Here is an 18732-nt window from a genome sequence, read left to right as displayed (position 1 = left end):
GGATCTCAATATGGGAAAGGAATTTGGCCCAGTTAAACCAGCTCATCTTAAAAGACATCATGATACTGGATTGTGCTTAATCTATTCCCAGGGCTAAAGTATGTAAGACAGTCTTTTAGCACTCTGGCCCTAATAGAACTCTAGGACTCACTGTCTCATGTGCAACCTTTTCCAAATTTAGTTTAAAAGATCTTTTCCTAGCTAAAAGTTGTAATGATAGATGGGCAAACAAAGCTCAGTAACAATGTACCAGTCAATCACTACTGTGTTGCCTGGCCCGCCTCATATCTTTCATTTATAGGTAACACACAGCATCGATTTTAACGGATAAGATTTTGTTTAAATTATATTCCTTTAATTCTGGGTCATCCCCCCAATGTACATTCATTAAATCGGCTACCAGATTGTTCCTGCGATGAGAAGTCAAAACAAACTACCTCTCATTTCCTGTTTTTTTTGTTCCTTTTATAACATGGAGGAAAAGGTTCATTGTCACGGTATTGCAAATATTCATTCTACGTTCTTACAGTGTAGCCCTATCAATATTACAACAACTGGAATCGCCATTTATGTTTTATGATTGCTTTGTATTTTCAGGCTGTTTTAAAATCTAAAAGAGCCGCTGGCACAATGATTTCTTCATGTGATAAAGATAACATATAGCCTAAGGAATTGAATATAGGGCTTGAATATAGAGAGCGAATGTTTGTACCAAGAATACAGTGATCTGCTTCATAGTTAATCTACTTAGATAGTATATTCCTTTTTACATTTAGAAGGATTTTTAATGGGTTTTTATCATAATGTAAATTAAATCCTTTTTTTTATATACTCAATGTTTTTAAAGATTTTAAAGAATTTTGATTGACTTTAATTGATACTTTGATTCAATGTGTAATTTTGGTATTGAACAAACGTGTATGCATTTTTTTCTAATGCAAAATAAAGTATTGACTAGACTGAGTTTCAACTGAAAGCCAGAGTTCTCAGAGCAATGGGCTCTGGTGGGCACCAACCCTCTACACATTCTCTATGGAAGATGAACGCCAACAGGCCACCAACAAGCGACCCTGACAGTGATCGGAGTTTGGTGCACTGCTTTAAAGGTAACCAGGTGGATTGTCCGCATAATTAAAGATGCCGTCCAGAGCAGACATTCATTCAAGCTTGGTTCTCTTGGAGCTGAAATATCAGATGTTTATTGTTACCCACCTCACTGGTACTCATGTTATCGATCTTGGAAGGATGAAAGGCTGACTGGACTTGCCAAAATTTAAACCTGTGAGAATGAAGTTAAATACAGATTCCTTGAGTTGATGCATTAGTCCACTGAGCCACTAACCATGGGGATCTCTATAGATCAGCTATTTCTTAGATACCATATCCCAACATTACATATAGAACTACAAGCCAATAATGAAACTGAACTGATCCAACACAGTGCCCAGATATGCCATGATCTACACGCGCAACTGAAAATCAGGCACATTCAAGAAGAAGGATCTTTAATGTAAGTCCAGGATGCAGCATTACCCACACCACACACAGACTTGTGATAAGACAGACAGTGACTAGGAGGAGACTGCTAGTACATCACTAATTTCCTTACTAATCTACCATATTTTCTTCAAAGCCTCCATGACAATTAGAATAACTTTTCTTTAGATGCTGCTGTGGCACAGCTGTAATCGAGGAGACAAAGTACAAAAGAGAGGCAGACGGGGGGTGTTGCCAAGATGGCTACCTAGGCGATTGTGGGTCCTGCAGGCTCCCAGTCTCGAACCCTCCCTGGGGGCCAAATCGCACCTAATTCTCCCCTCACGCAGCTTTACCGGGAGTGGGAGAGCCGGAGGACTGCGCCGAGCCGTCGTTGGGGGCCAACAAGGACAAGAAAGACGCGAACCAAGTGATCCGGGGTCCCGCTGCCGACGGCCGTGAAATGGCACCCGGACGCCGGGCGGGCTCGGTGATCAGAGTAAGGGGAGGGTTGGTGGAGGAGCCCCTGCGCTCACGGGGCCCTCCCAGCTCACTGACCGCATCAGCTGCCCCTGCGTCCAGTTTGGGGGCGGTTGACGAACTCCGGCGGCGAGACAGGCGGCCGGCGCTAGCCCCGCAGCCCTTGTGAGGCGAGAGGGCCGGGGCGTGAAATTTGAGGCCGGGGATTCGCGGCCCGCAGGCAGTGGGTGGGCTGCGTACATCCCGGCGCCCGATCGAGGACTCTGGTGCTCTCCCCCACCAAATTCAGCGGGGAAACCGGCACACTCGGCAGCAAAGAGCGCACCCAACCGGCGGTGGAGGCGAGGAGGCAGGGGGCAGAGCCGAGAAGGAACATGGCCTAGAGGTGACTGCGGCGCCAGTTTGTGGAGAGCCGGGGTGTGGTGAGGCAACCATTAAGTGAGAGGGCTCTTTCGGAGCGGGCGCTTCGCCGAGCGCTATAGAGGCGTGTCGTGGAGTCCGTGAGCGCCCAGACTGCCAAGAAGCAACAGCGGCGAGGCGCCGCTAATACCCTACCTCTAAGAGCAGCGGCCATTGCATCGAGTTGGGCAATAAGTAGGTCCACAGCCCCGCACACTACGGGAGGTGTGTGGCTGCCTGGTGATTGGAGCCCTGGTTAGTGGCCTTCCCTCGGGACACCCAGACGGCAGGGAGTGCACTCACAGAGCTAACGCCTTGCGACTGGAAGAAGCCGGGTGCCATTTGGCCTAGGCCAGTGGAGGTGGGTGCCTGCACAACGGGGGGCCCCGAGCTACTGAGAACTTAGAGTCACGAGTGGAGAGGAGGGAGTCCACGGACCAGTGGAGGGGGCACCCAGAGTGGAGGTGGGGAGTCCCTGCCCACAGTCCCTGACAGCGGGGAAACCTTAAGCACACGTCCAGTTGGGCAAGGGTGACACCGCGGGGGAGTACCGGAGGTACGGAGGATCCATTGAGGAGGTCTGGTCGGAGAGAGAGATAACGCAAGAGCAGCAAGAGCACCGTCAAGAGGCGCAACATGGCCGGCTTGAGGAAGAAGGGGAACGCACACTCACTGAGATGCTCAGTAAGGGCCCCCCAAAGGTGGAAAGAGGGCCGTCCTCTCCAGTGGCGGTAAAACACCACAATGACACCGGCGAGGGCGAAGTGCCCATCACAAAATCCTTTTTGGAGACTCTCTTCAACTCCCTCCGTGAAGAATTCCAGTCATTGAAGCAAGAGGTCGCGGGGGGGGGGGGGGGGGGGGGGGGGGGGGGGGGGGGGGGGGGGGGGGGGGGGGGAGATCAGAAGGTAAGTGGATGGCCTAGGCGAGAGAGTAGCGGCCATGGAAGACGCGGATCAAACTAGAAGCGAAGAGGTAGAGCAGCTCCAGCAGGAAGTTCTCCGTCTTAAAGAACAAGTCGACTTACAGGCCCACGCGGAGGACTTGGAGAACAGGTCTTGTCGTAACAATATACGAGTCCGAGGTGTCCCACTCAAGGCAGAGGGGGCGAATTTCACGGGATATCTGCAGGGTTAGTTCCGAGACATTATAGGGGAAGGTGCGGACCTTGACATCAGATTCGATGGAGCACACAGGGTGGGGTTGGCGAGGCTGGCGCCAGCGCCTCGCCCCCGCCGATATCCTGGCCTTTCTGCCTGACTTCCCGCACAAAGTACGGATTCTTCGGGAGGCAAGACGGAAGCAACCCATTCAATATCAGGGCCTGCCTATGGCTTTGTACCGCGACCTGTCGACCATCATGCTCCAAAAACTAAAGGCTTTCAAAGTGGCCACGGACTTCTTACGTGACAATGAGATCCCGTATTCTTGGGGACACCCTTTTCGGCTGATTTTCAAATGGAATGGCACCCTGCACCAGCTGAGATCACTCCAAGACACTTGTGCCCTGTTGGGCATTGAGCGGATGGATTTGCACACGTCACCAAAGCCAGCCCAGCAGTCTGCCAATGGAGGTTGGCAAAGGGTCCGTCGCAGACGCTCTCCACTCAAGGACATGAAGCCAGACTCACACACCATGACGCAAGAGTGGGCCAGTGCTATCCAGGAAGTTGCCAGAGACACTTCACCGACAGATTGATTTGTTTGAGTGCGGGGGATTCTATAGCACTTCAGCAATGCAGTTGTGTGGGGGGGGGGGGAGGGGGCAGAGTTTGACACAGTCGTTTGCTCCACGTAGCAACTTCACAACAGGCCTGCGATGTGGGGTATCAGGCCTGGGACTATGATCACCAGTTGGGGTGTTGAAGTTGGGGTTAGGGAGGAAAGGGGGGTGCGCGAATGCTGTTGGGGAACGGGGTTTTGGGAGGGGGTTACGGGGGGGGCATGGGTGGAGAGGGAGGGCATGGGTGTGTCGCAAAACAGAGGGGTGTGGGCAGGGCAGTGGGGGTTCTCGGCCCTCCTAAACATCAGAGTAAACTGATACGGTCTCCCCCATGGCTGATGATGTCCTAAAACTTCTCACCCTGAATGTGAAGGGGCTTAACAATCCTATAAAGCGGAGGGCCGTCCTATCTTTTCTGGAGAATTCAGGTGCATCGGTTTGCCTGCTGCAAGAAACACACCTGCTCTCCAGGAACTGGCACCAAATGCGATCCAGGGCTTACCCCCAGCAATACTACTCTTCCACTGCGGAGAAAAAGGCAGGGGTAGCCCTTCTCTTTGCTAGACATTTCAAGGTCCAGGTGGGGGACAAGGTTGTTGAAATCAAGGGCAGGCTCCTGGCGTACAATGTTCAAGTGGGTGACAGATCAGTGGTTATTGGGTCGATATATGCCCCCAATACAGGGCAAGAAAGTTTCCTGACTGGGGCCCTGGCTGATGTCCTTGCAGGTCAATCGAGATACACAGTAGTGGGAGGCGGTATCAATCTGGTGATGGATCAGGTTAGAGATAGATCGGGCCACCGCTTTGGCGCCACGGGGCGATCTCACTAGAGGGTAAGCAGTGTATGACTAGTAGAGGCCTTCTAGATCTTTGGAGGGAGGCGCACCCCAATGCCACGGGGTACACTTTTTATTCTCATGTATTCCACACCTATGCTAGGCTGGACCACTTCCTGAGGACCCCCAACTTAGCTGTATCGGTAACAGACACGGACATTATCCTGGTCGCACTCTCTGACCATGACGCAGTCACACTTCACTTGACGGTCCCTCGCACCTAATCACATAGAGGCAGGTGGCGTCTCCGGGAGGCCTTGTTACAGCGCAAATGGGTCACAAAGCAATTACACAAGAGTATCTCAGATTACTTGAGCCTTAATGATAACCCGGATGTTTCGGTGTCAGCGGTTTGGGGGGCGCTTAAAGCCGTAGTGCGCAGCGACCCCATACAAATTGCTGCAGCTGAAGCTCAAGAACGCAAGGATAGACGACAGGCTCTATTGGCACAAGTGCTGGAACTAGAACGGGTGCACAGCCGGACCGGTGCCCCTATGATCGGCAGCAGCATGCGAGCCTTGATCTCGATTGTGCAGAATATGCTGCCTTACGCTTAAGACATACATATTATGTGGGAGGGGACAAAATGGGTCGCCTGTTAGCCAGTAAACTTAGGGCTCGGGTCCAAAGATCTAAAATCTCCGCTATACAGGGCCTAGGGGGGCAAATGCTTACTGAAGACGTGCAGATAGCAGACGCGTTTCGGGCATTTTATGCCTCGCTTTACGCCGCGGACCCTGATTCAGATCCTGAGGGAGGGGATGCTTACCTTCGCGAGGCAGCGGTTACAGCACTTAATAGAGATGGCGCGCTTTCCCTGGACGCCCCGATACGGACGGAAGTGGTCTCTGCAATAGCACGCCTCAAGCCTCTGAAAGCACCAGGGCCGGACGGCTTCTCCGCCGGCTTTTATAAGGCCTTCTGCCCATTACTGGCACCAGTCCTCACCAGGCTGTTTAATTCCTTCCAGGGGCAGGGCTCCATTCCTCCTGATATGCTCGCTGCGGATATCATCGTCCTTCCCAAACCGGGCAAGGATACCTCATAGTGTGCTGCAAGTTCAAGTTCAAGTTTCAAAATTTATATAGCGCACTACTCACCCAGAGGGTCTCAAGGCGCTTGGGGGAGGGAGGTGTTTTTACTTATCGAATATTCAAGTTTTTAGTTGCTTTTTGAAGGAGAGGTGGTTCTGTGTAAGGCGGAGGTGGGTGGGGAGAGAGTTCCAAGTTTAGGCCCCTAAGTAGGAGAAGGATCTTCCCCCCCATGGTGGATTTGTGGATACGCGGAATTGCGGCGAGGGCTTGATTGGACGATCGTAGATGTCGGGAGGGGGTGTAGAAGGATAGACGCGTGTTGAGGCATTCGGGTCCTAGGTCGTATAGGGCTTTGTGTGCGTGGGTGAGGAGACGGAACGTTATTCTCTTGTTGACAGGGAGCCAATGGAGGTCTTTCAGGTGGCCGGAAATGTGGGCTTGCCGACGGATGTCCAGAATGAGTCTGGCTGAGGCGTTTTGGATGCGTTGGAGTTGTTTCTGTAGTTTGGCTGTGGTTCCGGCGTAGAGGGTGTTTCCGTAATCCAGTCGGCTTGTGACCAGAGCGTGGGTGACCGTCTTTCTTGTTTCTGTGGGGATCCAACGGAAGATTTTTTTGAGCATTCGTAGGATGTTGAAGCAGGATGATGAGACGGCGTTGACTTGTCTGGTCATCGAGAGGGAGGAGTCCAGAATGAAGCCTAGGTTACGTGCATGGTCCGTAGGTATGGGTGCGGTTCCGAGGGCTGGAGGCCACCATACCGGCCCATTTCGTTGCTCAACCTGGATCTTAAAATCTTCACGGGAATTCTGGCCACAAGGCTTGGGCAATGCCTGCCGGACATTATAGAGCCCGATCAATCGGGTTTCATACCTAATCGGCAGTGCAGCGATTATACAAAGCGTCTACTACACGTCATAGATAAAGTCCACTTTAACGATTCGGACGCGGCTCTCCTATCTGTCGACGCCGAGAAGGCGTTAGACAGGGTTGACTGGGGATACCTAGACAAGGCTTTGACGCGATTTGGCATTGGGGAGCGATTCCGCGCATGGGTCGCCAGCTGTTATGACACCCCCCCCAAGCGACGATTCGGGTGAATGGTATTGGCTCGCAGTCCTTTGATATCCGGCGGGGCACCAGGCAAGGGTGCCCGCTTTCACCCCTATTGTTTGTGCTCTACATTGAACCATTTGCGCAAAAAAAAACGTGACAACCCAGATATCACTGGTATCACGTTTGGAGGTGAGCCACACACCCTCAGCCTTTATGCCGATGACCTACTTGCAGCAGTCGACAACCCCATGCGCTCCGTGCCTGCTTTTCTCTCTGAAATGGAGGCCTTTGGGAAGGTCTCGGGGTTGAAAATGAATATGGGAAAATCCCTGATTCTTCACCTGGGCTGTAACGCACGCAGATCAGCAGGCGGCCAGCAACAGTTTGGGGGACTCTCCTCCCGTATGTCTTTGCCGTACCTCGGGATTACCTTGACGCCCAGCACAGCACAAACGGTCGATCACAACTACGCGAACCTACTGGCACAAATAAAGGGGGATTTAAAGAGATGGCGGCAGTTGCCGTTGTCTTGGTCAGGGCGAGTGGCAGCGATTAAAATGTCTTTGTTACCCAAGGTCTTCTATGTGTTTCAAACCATTCCCATGACTCCTCCGATAGGGATGCTTCAGAAAATGCAGGACGCAACGCAGCAGTTCGTTTGGGTGGGTAAGCGTCCGCTGCTTCGTAGGGACTTGGCTAGACATGCTCCTGCGGAAGGCGGTTCGGGCATCCCTGACCTCTTTCGATACTTCCAAGCGACGCAGCTTCGCTGCCTTCTGGAATGGAATCGTCCAGAGTTGGAAAAGAGGTGGCTTTTCCAGGACCGAGTGATGGCTCAAATGTTGCTCTGGAAGGTCCCCTTCCTGAACCGTTCAGATAGACCGTCTCATCTTAGAAAGTCGCCTATTACTCGTTCGCTACTTAAGGTGTGGGACGCGGTAGCAGTCAACAGGGGCCTTACTACTTTCCCCTCACCTATTACGCCACTGTTTGACAACCCAGCGTTTCCCCCCGGGATGGAGCCGCGAGCGTTGGCCCATGGCGAGCCTCGGAATGCAAATCACTGGTCACTTGTTTGACCTAGACGGCTTTATCCAGCTTAACACCTTGAAGGAGATGTACACGCTGATGGAGCTGCATCGGTTTCAATATTTGCAGATCCGTCATTGGCTGACACCGCGAGACGTGCTGCCTCAGGTGAGCTGACGTCTCAACGTATGAGAAGTGGCTAGTCACGAAAAATAATGACAGGCAAGCGATTACGGACCTATATAAAATGTTAAGCCCGCCCCTATCTATCTCACGCTCTGCTGGCCAGAAGCGTGGGGTATCGGAGCTAGGAAGGAATCTCACAGATAAAGAGTGGCGTAATATTTATCATAGAGCCCATCACACCGCTAGGAATGTGGCAAGTAAGGAGTTTGCAGTTAAGATCACATACTACTGGTACTTGACGCCGGCCAGGCTGCACCAAGGTAATCCGAAGCGCAGCTCCGCATGCGGGAGGGGATGCGGCAAAGTGGGGACGCTGACCCACTTGTTGTAGGAATGTGAGGAGTTGGCGGACTATTGGACGGACGTACTAAACGACATTGACTTACATTTTGAGACGGAGATCCCCCGCTTCCCTGCTTATACACTACTAGGCCTCCCAAACGCCTTGACATTTCCACTAAAATCGAACAGGGGACGACAGTTGGGATTGGCAGTAGGGGCAGCAGCACATCATCTCACTATGGGGCACCAAAAGGAGACCTACACACAAGGGCTGGCTTCACAGGCTTTGGTATATACTGGGTATGGAGCGGATCCAGGCGTCTCTAACTCAAGCCTCAGACTCCTTTACCACCATATGGCAACCTTTCCTTGCATTGCTCGCTGGGGAATTCCGTGAACTCACGTGCCCGAAATACCTCAGGTTGCTGAGACTCACAGATGAACCTGCCCGAAGGGTACAGATGAACCTGCCCGAAGGGTCGTCTCCCTGCATTAGAGCCCACTGGAGCTTGATACCGGACCATCATCAAGTGGAAGGAAGCGACACACCGGGGGTGGGGTAGGGTGGGAGAGGAGGGAGTTTATAGAGTGGAGTTCGGATGTTAAGGGGGCATCAGGACGCATTGCTGACCGAGGGCTTTCCGCTACTTGCTTGCATGGACACACCGTATCATCCGGTAGCACGCGCACCTCTCTCATTGCGGCAGGAGGGCGGTATAGCAATGATTTGCAGGGTTGCTCTCTGGAACCACGTTTGTTATACTGTACTGTGATTAAAACAGATTTAAACAAAAGAGAGGCAGACGATGCATGTTTTTTTTTACAATACTTAGATTATGATCATATTGTTTCCTTTTGTTGCACTCTTTTTCTGAATGCACTGTAAATAGGGAAAGCATATGCTTGGTTAGGTCATCTCCTCACAAATAACAAGCATTGGCATAGCCAATAGGGCTCGCTTTTGGGACCTTATGAGTGTTTAGCTATGCAACAGTTGTTGTTGTTGCACCAAGGATATTATGCTGGATAACTGAACACTTATAAGGTCCCAAAAGCGAGACCTATTGGCTATGCCAATGCTTGTTGTGTTTCCTAGGGAAAGGAGGCTTAAGACAGGTCCTCAAAACTGCAGCACATTGCCATGTCGGACACGCCATTCATAAAAGCTAAAGGGAATTTCTTACAATTGTGGTCTCCATTGGAAGTTTCATGTGCCCCAGTGTGAGCAGTAAGGTCTACAAGACCAAAGGGATGAGTTACTGCACACCTAAAATGCGGGTGTACAGTTTACTGTAAATACTTTAAAAGTGGTTGAACGATTTAGTGAGGTGTTCAGCTGTTTTGGGCTTGAGGCTCAACATTCAGCGTAGGTGGTGCCAGCTACCAGGAGAAAACAGCCGCTTTGCTCTGTGAAAACGAGGTCCAATATAAAACAGTTTTCATTCTTCAGTTATTGCAGACATTTAGCTCGCAGAACCTATTGCTGGCTTTCCAACCATCAAAAAACATTTTTAGTTAGCACCAACATGGGATCTTGAAAAAAAATACAAATATACAAGTTTGAGAACAGAAAAAGGTCGATATTCAATGCTGCTAAATTAAATAATAAGAAAAAGCAATGCCATCTTATGTGACAGTGCACGTCAATTAAACATTTGCGAAGCAACTAAGATAAATCAACATTGTATTTGTTTTCAAAGCACAGGCCGCCACCTCAAAGGATCACAGTATAATGAAGAACATTCTTTTTTCCAAGAGGAAAGCATCACGTAAGGAGGGGCCCTCTGAGGCCCAAGAAAAGGACTGCTGCCATGGCGATCTAGTTGAAAGATGCAGGTGCATCACACAGAAGATGAGATAAACTGCAACACTGTGTCAGTCTCCTGAAATAATCCCATGATGTCATTGTGCAGCGTATGCAGTGCATTAAGGACCACTACTATCGCAGCCTTGAATTCACACAACCTCGGGAGTCTTATATGGCTCTTCCTCGGGATTCTACTCCAAGAACATCTCTTAGAAGGGTCCGATGTCACCCGACAGTCTTGGCTCCAAGCTACTTTTAGAAGGCCAACTAAAAGCGAACACCCCATGATTGAGCAAATCTGCGCGTAGGAAACCTTCTGCAAGGACGGGGGGGGGGGGACGGAGGGGGATCGGGCGGTGTAAAATAATGTCAGGGTTGAAGGACACATCAGTTTACAAGCAAGCAAAATGTACTTGGTGACATCATGAACGTTACTGTTTTGCTGTATCCGCCGGTACCTATCTGCCAGGGCCCGGCCCGACAGCAGCAGTTGGTAACGACTCCGGCAGTCAGCGGCCTGCGACCCGAGCACCCCCTCGTAGCCCATGGCTAGCCCGGGACTACAAGAAGAGGAAGGATGCGGGTGCAAGGGTAAGAATCCAGGTCCGATGGAAGTGGCAGTTGGGGGCGGTAGGGTGGCGGCGGTGCCGCAGCTGCGGCGCACATCATCCTTCGGGTTGTCGACTGGTAGCGGTCACTTTACGGTGCCTTAATATTGGGGACGGGGCGCAAAGCCCTCCCTGGGCAGCACAGCTGCCCCTGCAGACACCCCCGCGCAGCTAGGTCGCCAGCGGACGCGGCTTAGCTAACCCAGCCAGCCATAGAGGAGGATGCAAACAAGCATCTGGGATGGGGTGTTAAAGACTCATTGAGGCCCACCCGGCCAAGCTGCTGGTGTACTGCAAACGCGTTCGCCATTTTGTATTTTTCTTTGTATCGCCGTAAAAATAACACGTTGAAGTAAACGGCAAACAACATGGCTCCTATGTCTGATGGGGCAGCTTCAGTCACCGGTATGCTCTTGGTCTTAGTGCAGAAGGCGGCTTCCTCTCCTTTCCTGCCTCACTGAAAGCTGCACTCTCAGCGCTGCCATCTTAGCTTCATTTTCTTTTCCTGCTCGCCCTATCTCCTTTCGCGCACACATACACGCCAGAGCTGGGCATGCTGGTAAAAAGGCTTCAGCACTGCTCGGTGGTTGGCCCCGGAGAAAGCTCAACTGCAACAGGAAATGCAGCTAGGGCCAATTACGGCCATATAGTCTAGCCCTTGCAGATATTCTGGATCATCCAGCTATCCATCAAAATCATTTCACATTTGGAGGTTGTTGGACCTGGGGTCTCCAAGTCACATAAGGTAGCTTGGCACTAAGTAGGAAGGCCTATCTCCAAAGTACATGTGTTAAGTTTGCGTCTTACCCATCCAGTAACTCAGTGCACATCCATCCAAAAATGACACTACACCTTATTTTTTTATAAAAGTAGAAAAGCTTTATCCTTTGAGTTATTTTTATAGTTGCACACAATTTTTCAAGTCAAAATCTAGATTGTTTCTCTGTAATACCTGTACGTGTAATCATTCATGAAGGCATTGGCACACAATTCCAAAAACAATTCTCCCCTGGCACTTTTAGATTGACAAGACAGAAAATTCTTCATAAACTCGTTACATTTACTAGTAGAAGGTAAATAGCTCTGGGGTCACTCCTGCATTGGTAACTTGAGGAAGGGTTCAAACAACTGACAGCCTAGCAAGTTAATTGCAAAACAACATGAATCCTCCAACTCTTTCCTTACATTCAGCTCACATTTGTTGTTCAGTACACAGTTCAGGATCCTCCTGTGAATAAGTTTTGATCTAATAGGAAGGCTTACTCTTTCTATGAGGGCAGGTTCTTAAGTTTACCCAATCATTTAAGAAGAAAGGCGCTGTACAATCAAGATTCCTCGCCTCCTATCTAAAATAGCACAGTCTGCATTTCTTTTAGGTTATCCTCCTTAACTCCACCCTCAGACTGGCCCAAGTCCGGATAGAATGGCACCTGAGCAAATAAACCTTCCCCATTCGCTTGTGCCAGCTCACAGTACAGTTGGATTTCCACCTGGAGCTCTTCCTGCTGACTGAGCCCAAATTACCTCAGGTGACCGAAGGCTTTTTAAGTTTGCCCAGCCTCCCCCTTCCCACTTACTTTGCACTCGGTTGGGGAATCAGTGGGTTTGGGGGCCTTGGGCAGTCGGGGAATACAGTCCCCGCCTTGCGCTGCCTTCTCCGGTCACAAAGGGGCCCTTAGCGGTTGAATCCCGGAAAGAGGGAGATCTCCGCCCACTCCGGCCGGTGATTTCTCCTCCAGCCGGCTGACTCACCCACAGGACCTGCGCAGAGAGGAGACGCCGCCACGTCTCTGTCAGGCGTTTCCTCGAAAGCCGCCCACTTGCTGGGACACTTCTGTGTAAAGCCGCGCTTCCGGCCCTGCGCAGGAGACAGACGCCGCCTCTCACCTCCGGCGAGTCGTTTCAGGCCGCTCCTCCTCCGAGTCACCCCTCTCAGGCACTGCGCCACTGAGCCTGCGCGGGAGACAGACGCGGCTTTCCTCTCTCCACCCAGCAGCCGATCCGGCAATGTCACCACACCAGGACTTTCCTCGGACCCCGACGCCACTCAGCCAGACGGGGGGCCTCGCGGCTCACCAGAACTCGCGCTACCACCTCTCTGGGCAGCAGACAACCAGCTGTTGAGCCGTGCACACAGCACAGGTGAGAAAATCACCTACAGCAACCGCCGGTCTGGTATCCACGAAGGGGGTAATGAGACAGGGAGAAAACCCAGCAACTTGCTGCTCCTTTCTTCCGGGAGTCCCCGAGCAGCAATCAGTTATAGGGGTCTAAGCAGGGTCAGATCCACACGCAGGGGAAGTATCAACAGTAGGGGATAGCAGCCCCAAGGGACCATCAACCCGCCTTCAGCGCACTGTTCTCCCTGGCTAGTGGTCTGGACTCCTAGCTGGACTCTCTGGGTTCTTTCACTTCTAAAATGGCTGCCCTGGCGTTGACCCTTTTATAGGCTAGCCCCAGGCTTCCAGAACCAGCTGGAAGGTTCTGGAGTGTCTCTATATTGTCCTATGGGTCTATCCTCTGAGGAAAACAGTTATGGCAGTTAATGGCCACCATTTTGTGTGTCCCCTAGTTTTTAGTCAGGAAAGGCACCTAGGCCTCAGGAAAAAAGACTGAGGCAAAAGAGCATCTAACCCCTAGGTCAATACCACAAAAATCCAGTGGACATAAAAAGATAAAAAAAAGGTTTGAGGGGCAAAAAGGGGACAAAATAAATAATTAAATAGGAGGGACTACCCAAAGGCAGACAGGTCTAACAGAGGTGAAATGGGATGCCCTTTTATCTGGTTCCCTGGAAACTGGTGCCATAAACGGTGCGAAGGAGTGGTGGGAAAGGCAGGGGAAAGTAAGACATATTTTAAGGAAGCAGAGCCAGCAGAAACTTGTCAGAACTGAACCTTATGCTGTTGCTAATGGCGCAAATAAAATAAAATTCCGACACCAAAGGAACAATACGTCTGTTGGGTTCTGTGGATCAGCCATGACAGTCATACTGGCTGGACTGCTGTGCCCTTTAAAAGCAATAAAACCTGCGGTCCAGCTGGTGGAATGGATTTTGCCAGGTAGGCTCAATCCAGTGGGCACTCCTTCGCACAACTGTTTTTGAATAACTACAGGGAGGAATCAGCTTTATTTCTGAAGAGCTGTTCACCAAAGGGCACGTCCATTAAGGTTGCTTGGACTTCTCCAAAGAAGCCTGTGGAGTGCATGCAGGCCGGGTGCAGGGCAACAGTCATGGCCCTCAACCATGTTACTTTGTCAGCAGAATTGAAGCCTGTTTATTCCTGACCAGGCAAGACTGCTTTTTCTTGTGTTCAGAAAAAGTAATGGCAGTACTTTCACCAGTTTCGGCATGGTAGGACATTGCAGCCAAGAAGACAAGCAGCATTAGCACTATTTAGTGCTAAGCTTCCAGAGGTGAAGTTTTTTCAGCTAATCGAGTCAAAGCTCTTTGGAATGGATGACTCATTGCAAAGAACTTAAGAGTACACTTTAGAAGAAGAGGCTTGAACCATCAGATATTCAGGAGAGGGTTGTGAAGATAGAAACTGGTGTTGTACAATACTTCTATGAACTACTGGGTCCAAGAAGGAGCTTCCCCATGCACTCAACATGGATCCAAGAGAACCTCGAAGAAAGGCATCAGTGGTTCTGATACTGCATAGGGTGGCAGCAACGTTTTTGTTGCTTAGTAGAGGGCAAAGATAATTTTAAGACTTCTACAGATTTTTGCACCACTGGAGTGAACAGACTCCCTCCAAAGGAGAACCAAAGGGGTACATAAGTACCTCTTCTTAAGAAGTATTGAGGTCTCTAGCCTTTCTTCCGTCTGGTAAAAAGCCCACATTAGGATTGGAAAGAGGAAAGATGTGATCAGCCTCATAGACCCTGTTCTCTCTATGGAGTCTGCTTTGGAGTCTGATGTAGAAAGTTCCTTTGAGTTAATCTCTATGCCCTAGGGAAGTGTTCGGCTTGTCAATAAAACAGGCATAAACCTTCTCGCTTTCTGCGCGTATAAATATCAGGCGACTTCAGAGTAGCAAGTGACGACTAGGAGAACACCCAATCCGAACTTCATATATATATTAATCTAAAATCTGGGGAGGCTGGCCAATCAAGATACATTTCTAAACCAGAATTGGTTTTAAACTGGAGATATCAAGGACAAGAGTTGCTGCGAATAAAGCCCTATTCCTAAAAATGGCTAATATGGCAGCTATTTAAATCTGGCCTCTTCAAGACTATCAGGAGAGATGAGTCACCCCACCCTATATAGACTCAAAAGATTTCTAAAACCTTCTCAGTAGACCACAGCATATGGATTTAACATAACCAGAAAAGACCAGGTTTTAGAGCGACGCAGTCCAAGATGCATCTAACAGTGAATTCTTTTTGTGTAGCAATCGAGAAAACTGCTCTGGTGAATTTTGTAAATTGCAAATGTATTTATATAGCCCTTATGACGCCTGACGAGATACTGAGGTGCTTTTTTGGCGAGTGGCACGCTTCTTCAGAACCCACAATTAGTAGTAAGTATAAAAAAAAAAATCTTTGTGCATTAGTTGTGTTAGGTTTATGCTCTTGATTTCTTGTGGTTTAGTATAGTTTGGGGTAGGGATATAAATCTGAACAGATTTGAAAAGGGAGAGGATGCAGTAAGTTGTTTTTGTGAGTAGTGTTCAGGTGTGCCCATTAGTTGGGTGGCTTGGCTAAAAGGAGGGGTGAAAGTTTGAGACGGATGTTTGGAAGTTCATAGTAGTCAGAAAGGTTTGGGACAAGTCAGAGGAAGGAGGGATGGGAAGGAAGGAAGAGATTTATAAATAAATGATACAAATATATATATACATATGGCTATCGAAAAAGACCGCTAGGTCGAAACGCGTCGCCAATAAAACGACTTATACACGGACCCTGGAGTGCGAGTCTTTTGTGTTCCTAAAAATCAGGATTGGGAACCTCTTCCGACATATATATATATATATATATATACACACAGCTACGCAGCACGTAAAGTACTAAATGCACTCCTTCCAAATAAATAACTGCACTCATCAAGGCTTAGTGGGAATTTATTTTCAAGCTATCATATAAACCCAACGCGTTTCGGCGGGTAAACCGCCTTGCTCACGGCCCGTGATATATATATAAAATTTAAACTGTGGAGGTAACTTTGGAAGGAATTTTCCCTTTAAATAGCTTGTGCGTGGACTGGCGCTTGGCTGGCGGCGTGCGTGCGTGGACTGGTGCTTGGCTGGAGGCGTGCGTGGACTGGCACTTGGCTGGAGGCGTGCGTGGACTGGCGCTTGGCTAGCGGCATGTGCGGCTTGGCTGGCAGTGTGAGCAGACCGCCGCTTGGCTGGCGGTGTGTGAGTAGTGACTTGTTGCTGTTCACTACACACACTGGTAGCCAAACACCAGTCCACACAATCCATCAGCCGGTGTGGTTGCTGTGTCAAGCATGTGGCCGTATGAAAGTGATGGACCCTTGAATGACGCTGTCTGTTGATTTGAGTGTTGTAATGTGCTGGGCCCGCGGCTGGTGGTGTGAATGGTTGTGTGTGTATCACACGTATGAAAGGTGTATGAATGGTCTGTAAAGTGGTTGTTGCCTTGTTGCGGTTTTACAGATCACGAGCTGTGAGTTTCTGGTCCAGTTTTTGTCCTTCCAATTATTAACGGTGCATTTCATTTTTGTGAAATCTCTTTTTGATAACATTTTATATATTGAACAATCCCTCACTCTTGTGCCAAATCCAACCAGCATGTGTGTGCTTGAGGAATAGATAGCTGTGCAGTAATAATGGTCTTTTCTGTCTTTCTGTGTCAAGGAGTACATTCCCTCTAGGGAAAATCTACTGACTCTAGATATTTTTGTAAACTAAACACCCAAGTAAGTACACCATGGTGTCTCTCTCGTGGATACCAACCAGTGTTCTTATCCACAATGTCCTGCAAACCTCAAAATGTGACTAAAGTCACATATTTTCCTTGCATTACTGTGCCATAATTTTCCAGAATCAGAAAGAAACCACAAATTACCTACCATCCAGCATTCCCCCAGGTCTCCTGATAAAAATGGTACCTCACTTGTGGGAGTGGCCCTAGTGCCTGCGACAGGAAATGGCCCAAAAAGCAACATGGACACATCACATTTTTCCAGTGGAAACTGACCATTTCTTTGCGATGTGCCTAGCTGTGGATTTTGGACCCTAGCTCAGCCGGCACATTGGGAAACCTAGCAAACCTGTGAGGTTTTGAAAACTAGACACCATGGGGAATCCAGGATTGGGTGACTGTTGGCAAAGAGAAACATTGCTCGTCTCTGGGGGAGTGACCTGCTACAGACAGTAGAGGAATGGGAGCGGGACTTGGATTGGTGCCAGCGGGCGGAAAAGGTCATATATAACAGTAGGGGCTGCCCCAGGAAGTGGGAAAAGATCTGGCAGGCCTGGAGAAGGTACAAGGGAGAGTGGCTGGCCACCTCGGAGAATGAGTAGTGGGGCCTTGCTCGGTCAGGCTTCGCCCGTGCATTGCCTGTGTTCCCTCCTTCCAGGGAGATATGGGCTTAAGCTTAGTTACGATCTGCATTTCTGAGGGGAGGGTGGGGGAGGAGGGGGGGGGTCCAGGGGGAGGGTGGTTAGAGGGACAGGGGACGGACTGAGGGCCAGGGCCGGCCTCCAGGGTACACGGATCTAGAGATGGATCATCCCAAAAACCGTTAATGTTTGAATTGATGTGAATTTCACACTGTAAGCCAATTCTGCCCTTTCACTGCTCCACAATGTGTACTATGATGGAACTGTGTTTTCTTTCAATAAAAAGATTTTCCAAAAAAAAAGTTTGTACCTCAGTTCCTCAGTTGTATACTATGGTTGTATGACAGCAGATGTTCCTACCTTTAATGTCTCTTTTTGCAATACAAAAGTACAAATCAATATATAAACGAGAACATTAAAATTGAAAACAAATACACACAGTATCTTGAAGTAGTTCACATTCACCACAAGTCTTACTGACATAATATATCTTAGTATACAAAAACACTTACTGTATATTACTGGGTTCTTTTATAAATATAAGTTCAAATAACCTACAAAAAAGGAAAAATAATTATTTTTGGGAAACAGTTTTGAAAATGTATTAAATCAAATGGATAGCAAAAAACAATATAAAACATCAATGTTTCCTACCCTCCTGGCCACCTGACAAACATATCACACCACCACTTCAGAACGTTGACTAGGGAAGTAAAACAAAAACCACTGGTTCGAAATCATTTTGTAATTAAACTTAGCTGCCAGTGGTCAGGGTTGCAATCTCTGCTCAAATCAGAACACTAACCAATGAGTGACACTGATGAAGAGCATTGAGAGGCAGTTAAGAGAAGCTGTGGAACTGCCAAGGTAGACTTGTGCACTTGCAAGACTGAGCACCACAAAGACCGACCAGAAGAAAAGAGGTAAAGGAGGGACAGTCTGCACTCATTGTAAGGTTTCCTCATGAAAACTAAGATTTAGCATCAGCAGGGAAATACATATTCCAGGATAGCATCAATCAACTGAGGGGAGTCGGCACTCTGATAAGCGGACGAAGCAGTAATTCAACATTCATTAAGGGCTGGGTTCAGTCCACAGAGCAGAACAAGGACATGACCTATGACTGAGAAGGCAGGGAGACCCAAGTTAAGCCCCTACTGTGAACAAGAAAGGAAGGCCCACCAGAGATCATGGAGGCAGCTAGAAGAGTTTACCACCCCCACACATACCCCCAAATCCCTGCAGCAGTACCAAGGTCTGGATAATAAACAGTGAATTGC

General features: G+C 49.2%; 1 protein-coding gene across 1 annotated transcript in view; it reads right to left on the bottom strand.

Moving 5' to 3' along the window:
• Positions 1-18732, bottom strand: part of RB1 (RB transcriptional corepressor 1) — a 1127005-nt gene that overhangs the window by 992620 nt on the left and 115653 nt on the right. Inside the window, exon 5 of the mRNA XM_078657333.1 lies at positions 17965-18006. Within this exon, the coding sequence (XP_078513459.1) occupies positions 17965-18006 (42 nt within the window). The remainder of the gene's footprint in view (positions 1-17964; positions 18007-18732) is intronic.

The sequence above is a fragment of the Lissotriton helveticus genome, chromosome 8 (genome assembly GCF_964261635.1).
Source record: "Lissotriton helveticus chromosome 8, aLisHel1.1, whole genome shotgun sequence".
NCBI lineage: Eukaryota > Metazoa > Chordata > Amphibia > Caudata > Salamandridae > Lissotriton > Lissotriton helveticus.
This window is presented reverse-complemented; position numbering and strand designations above follow the sequence as displayed.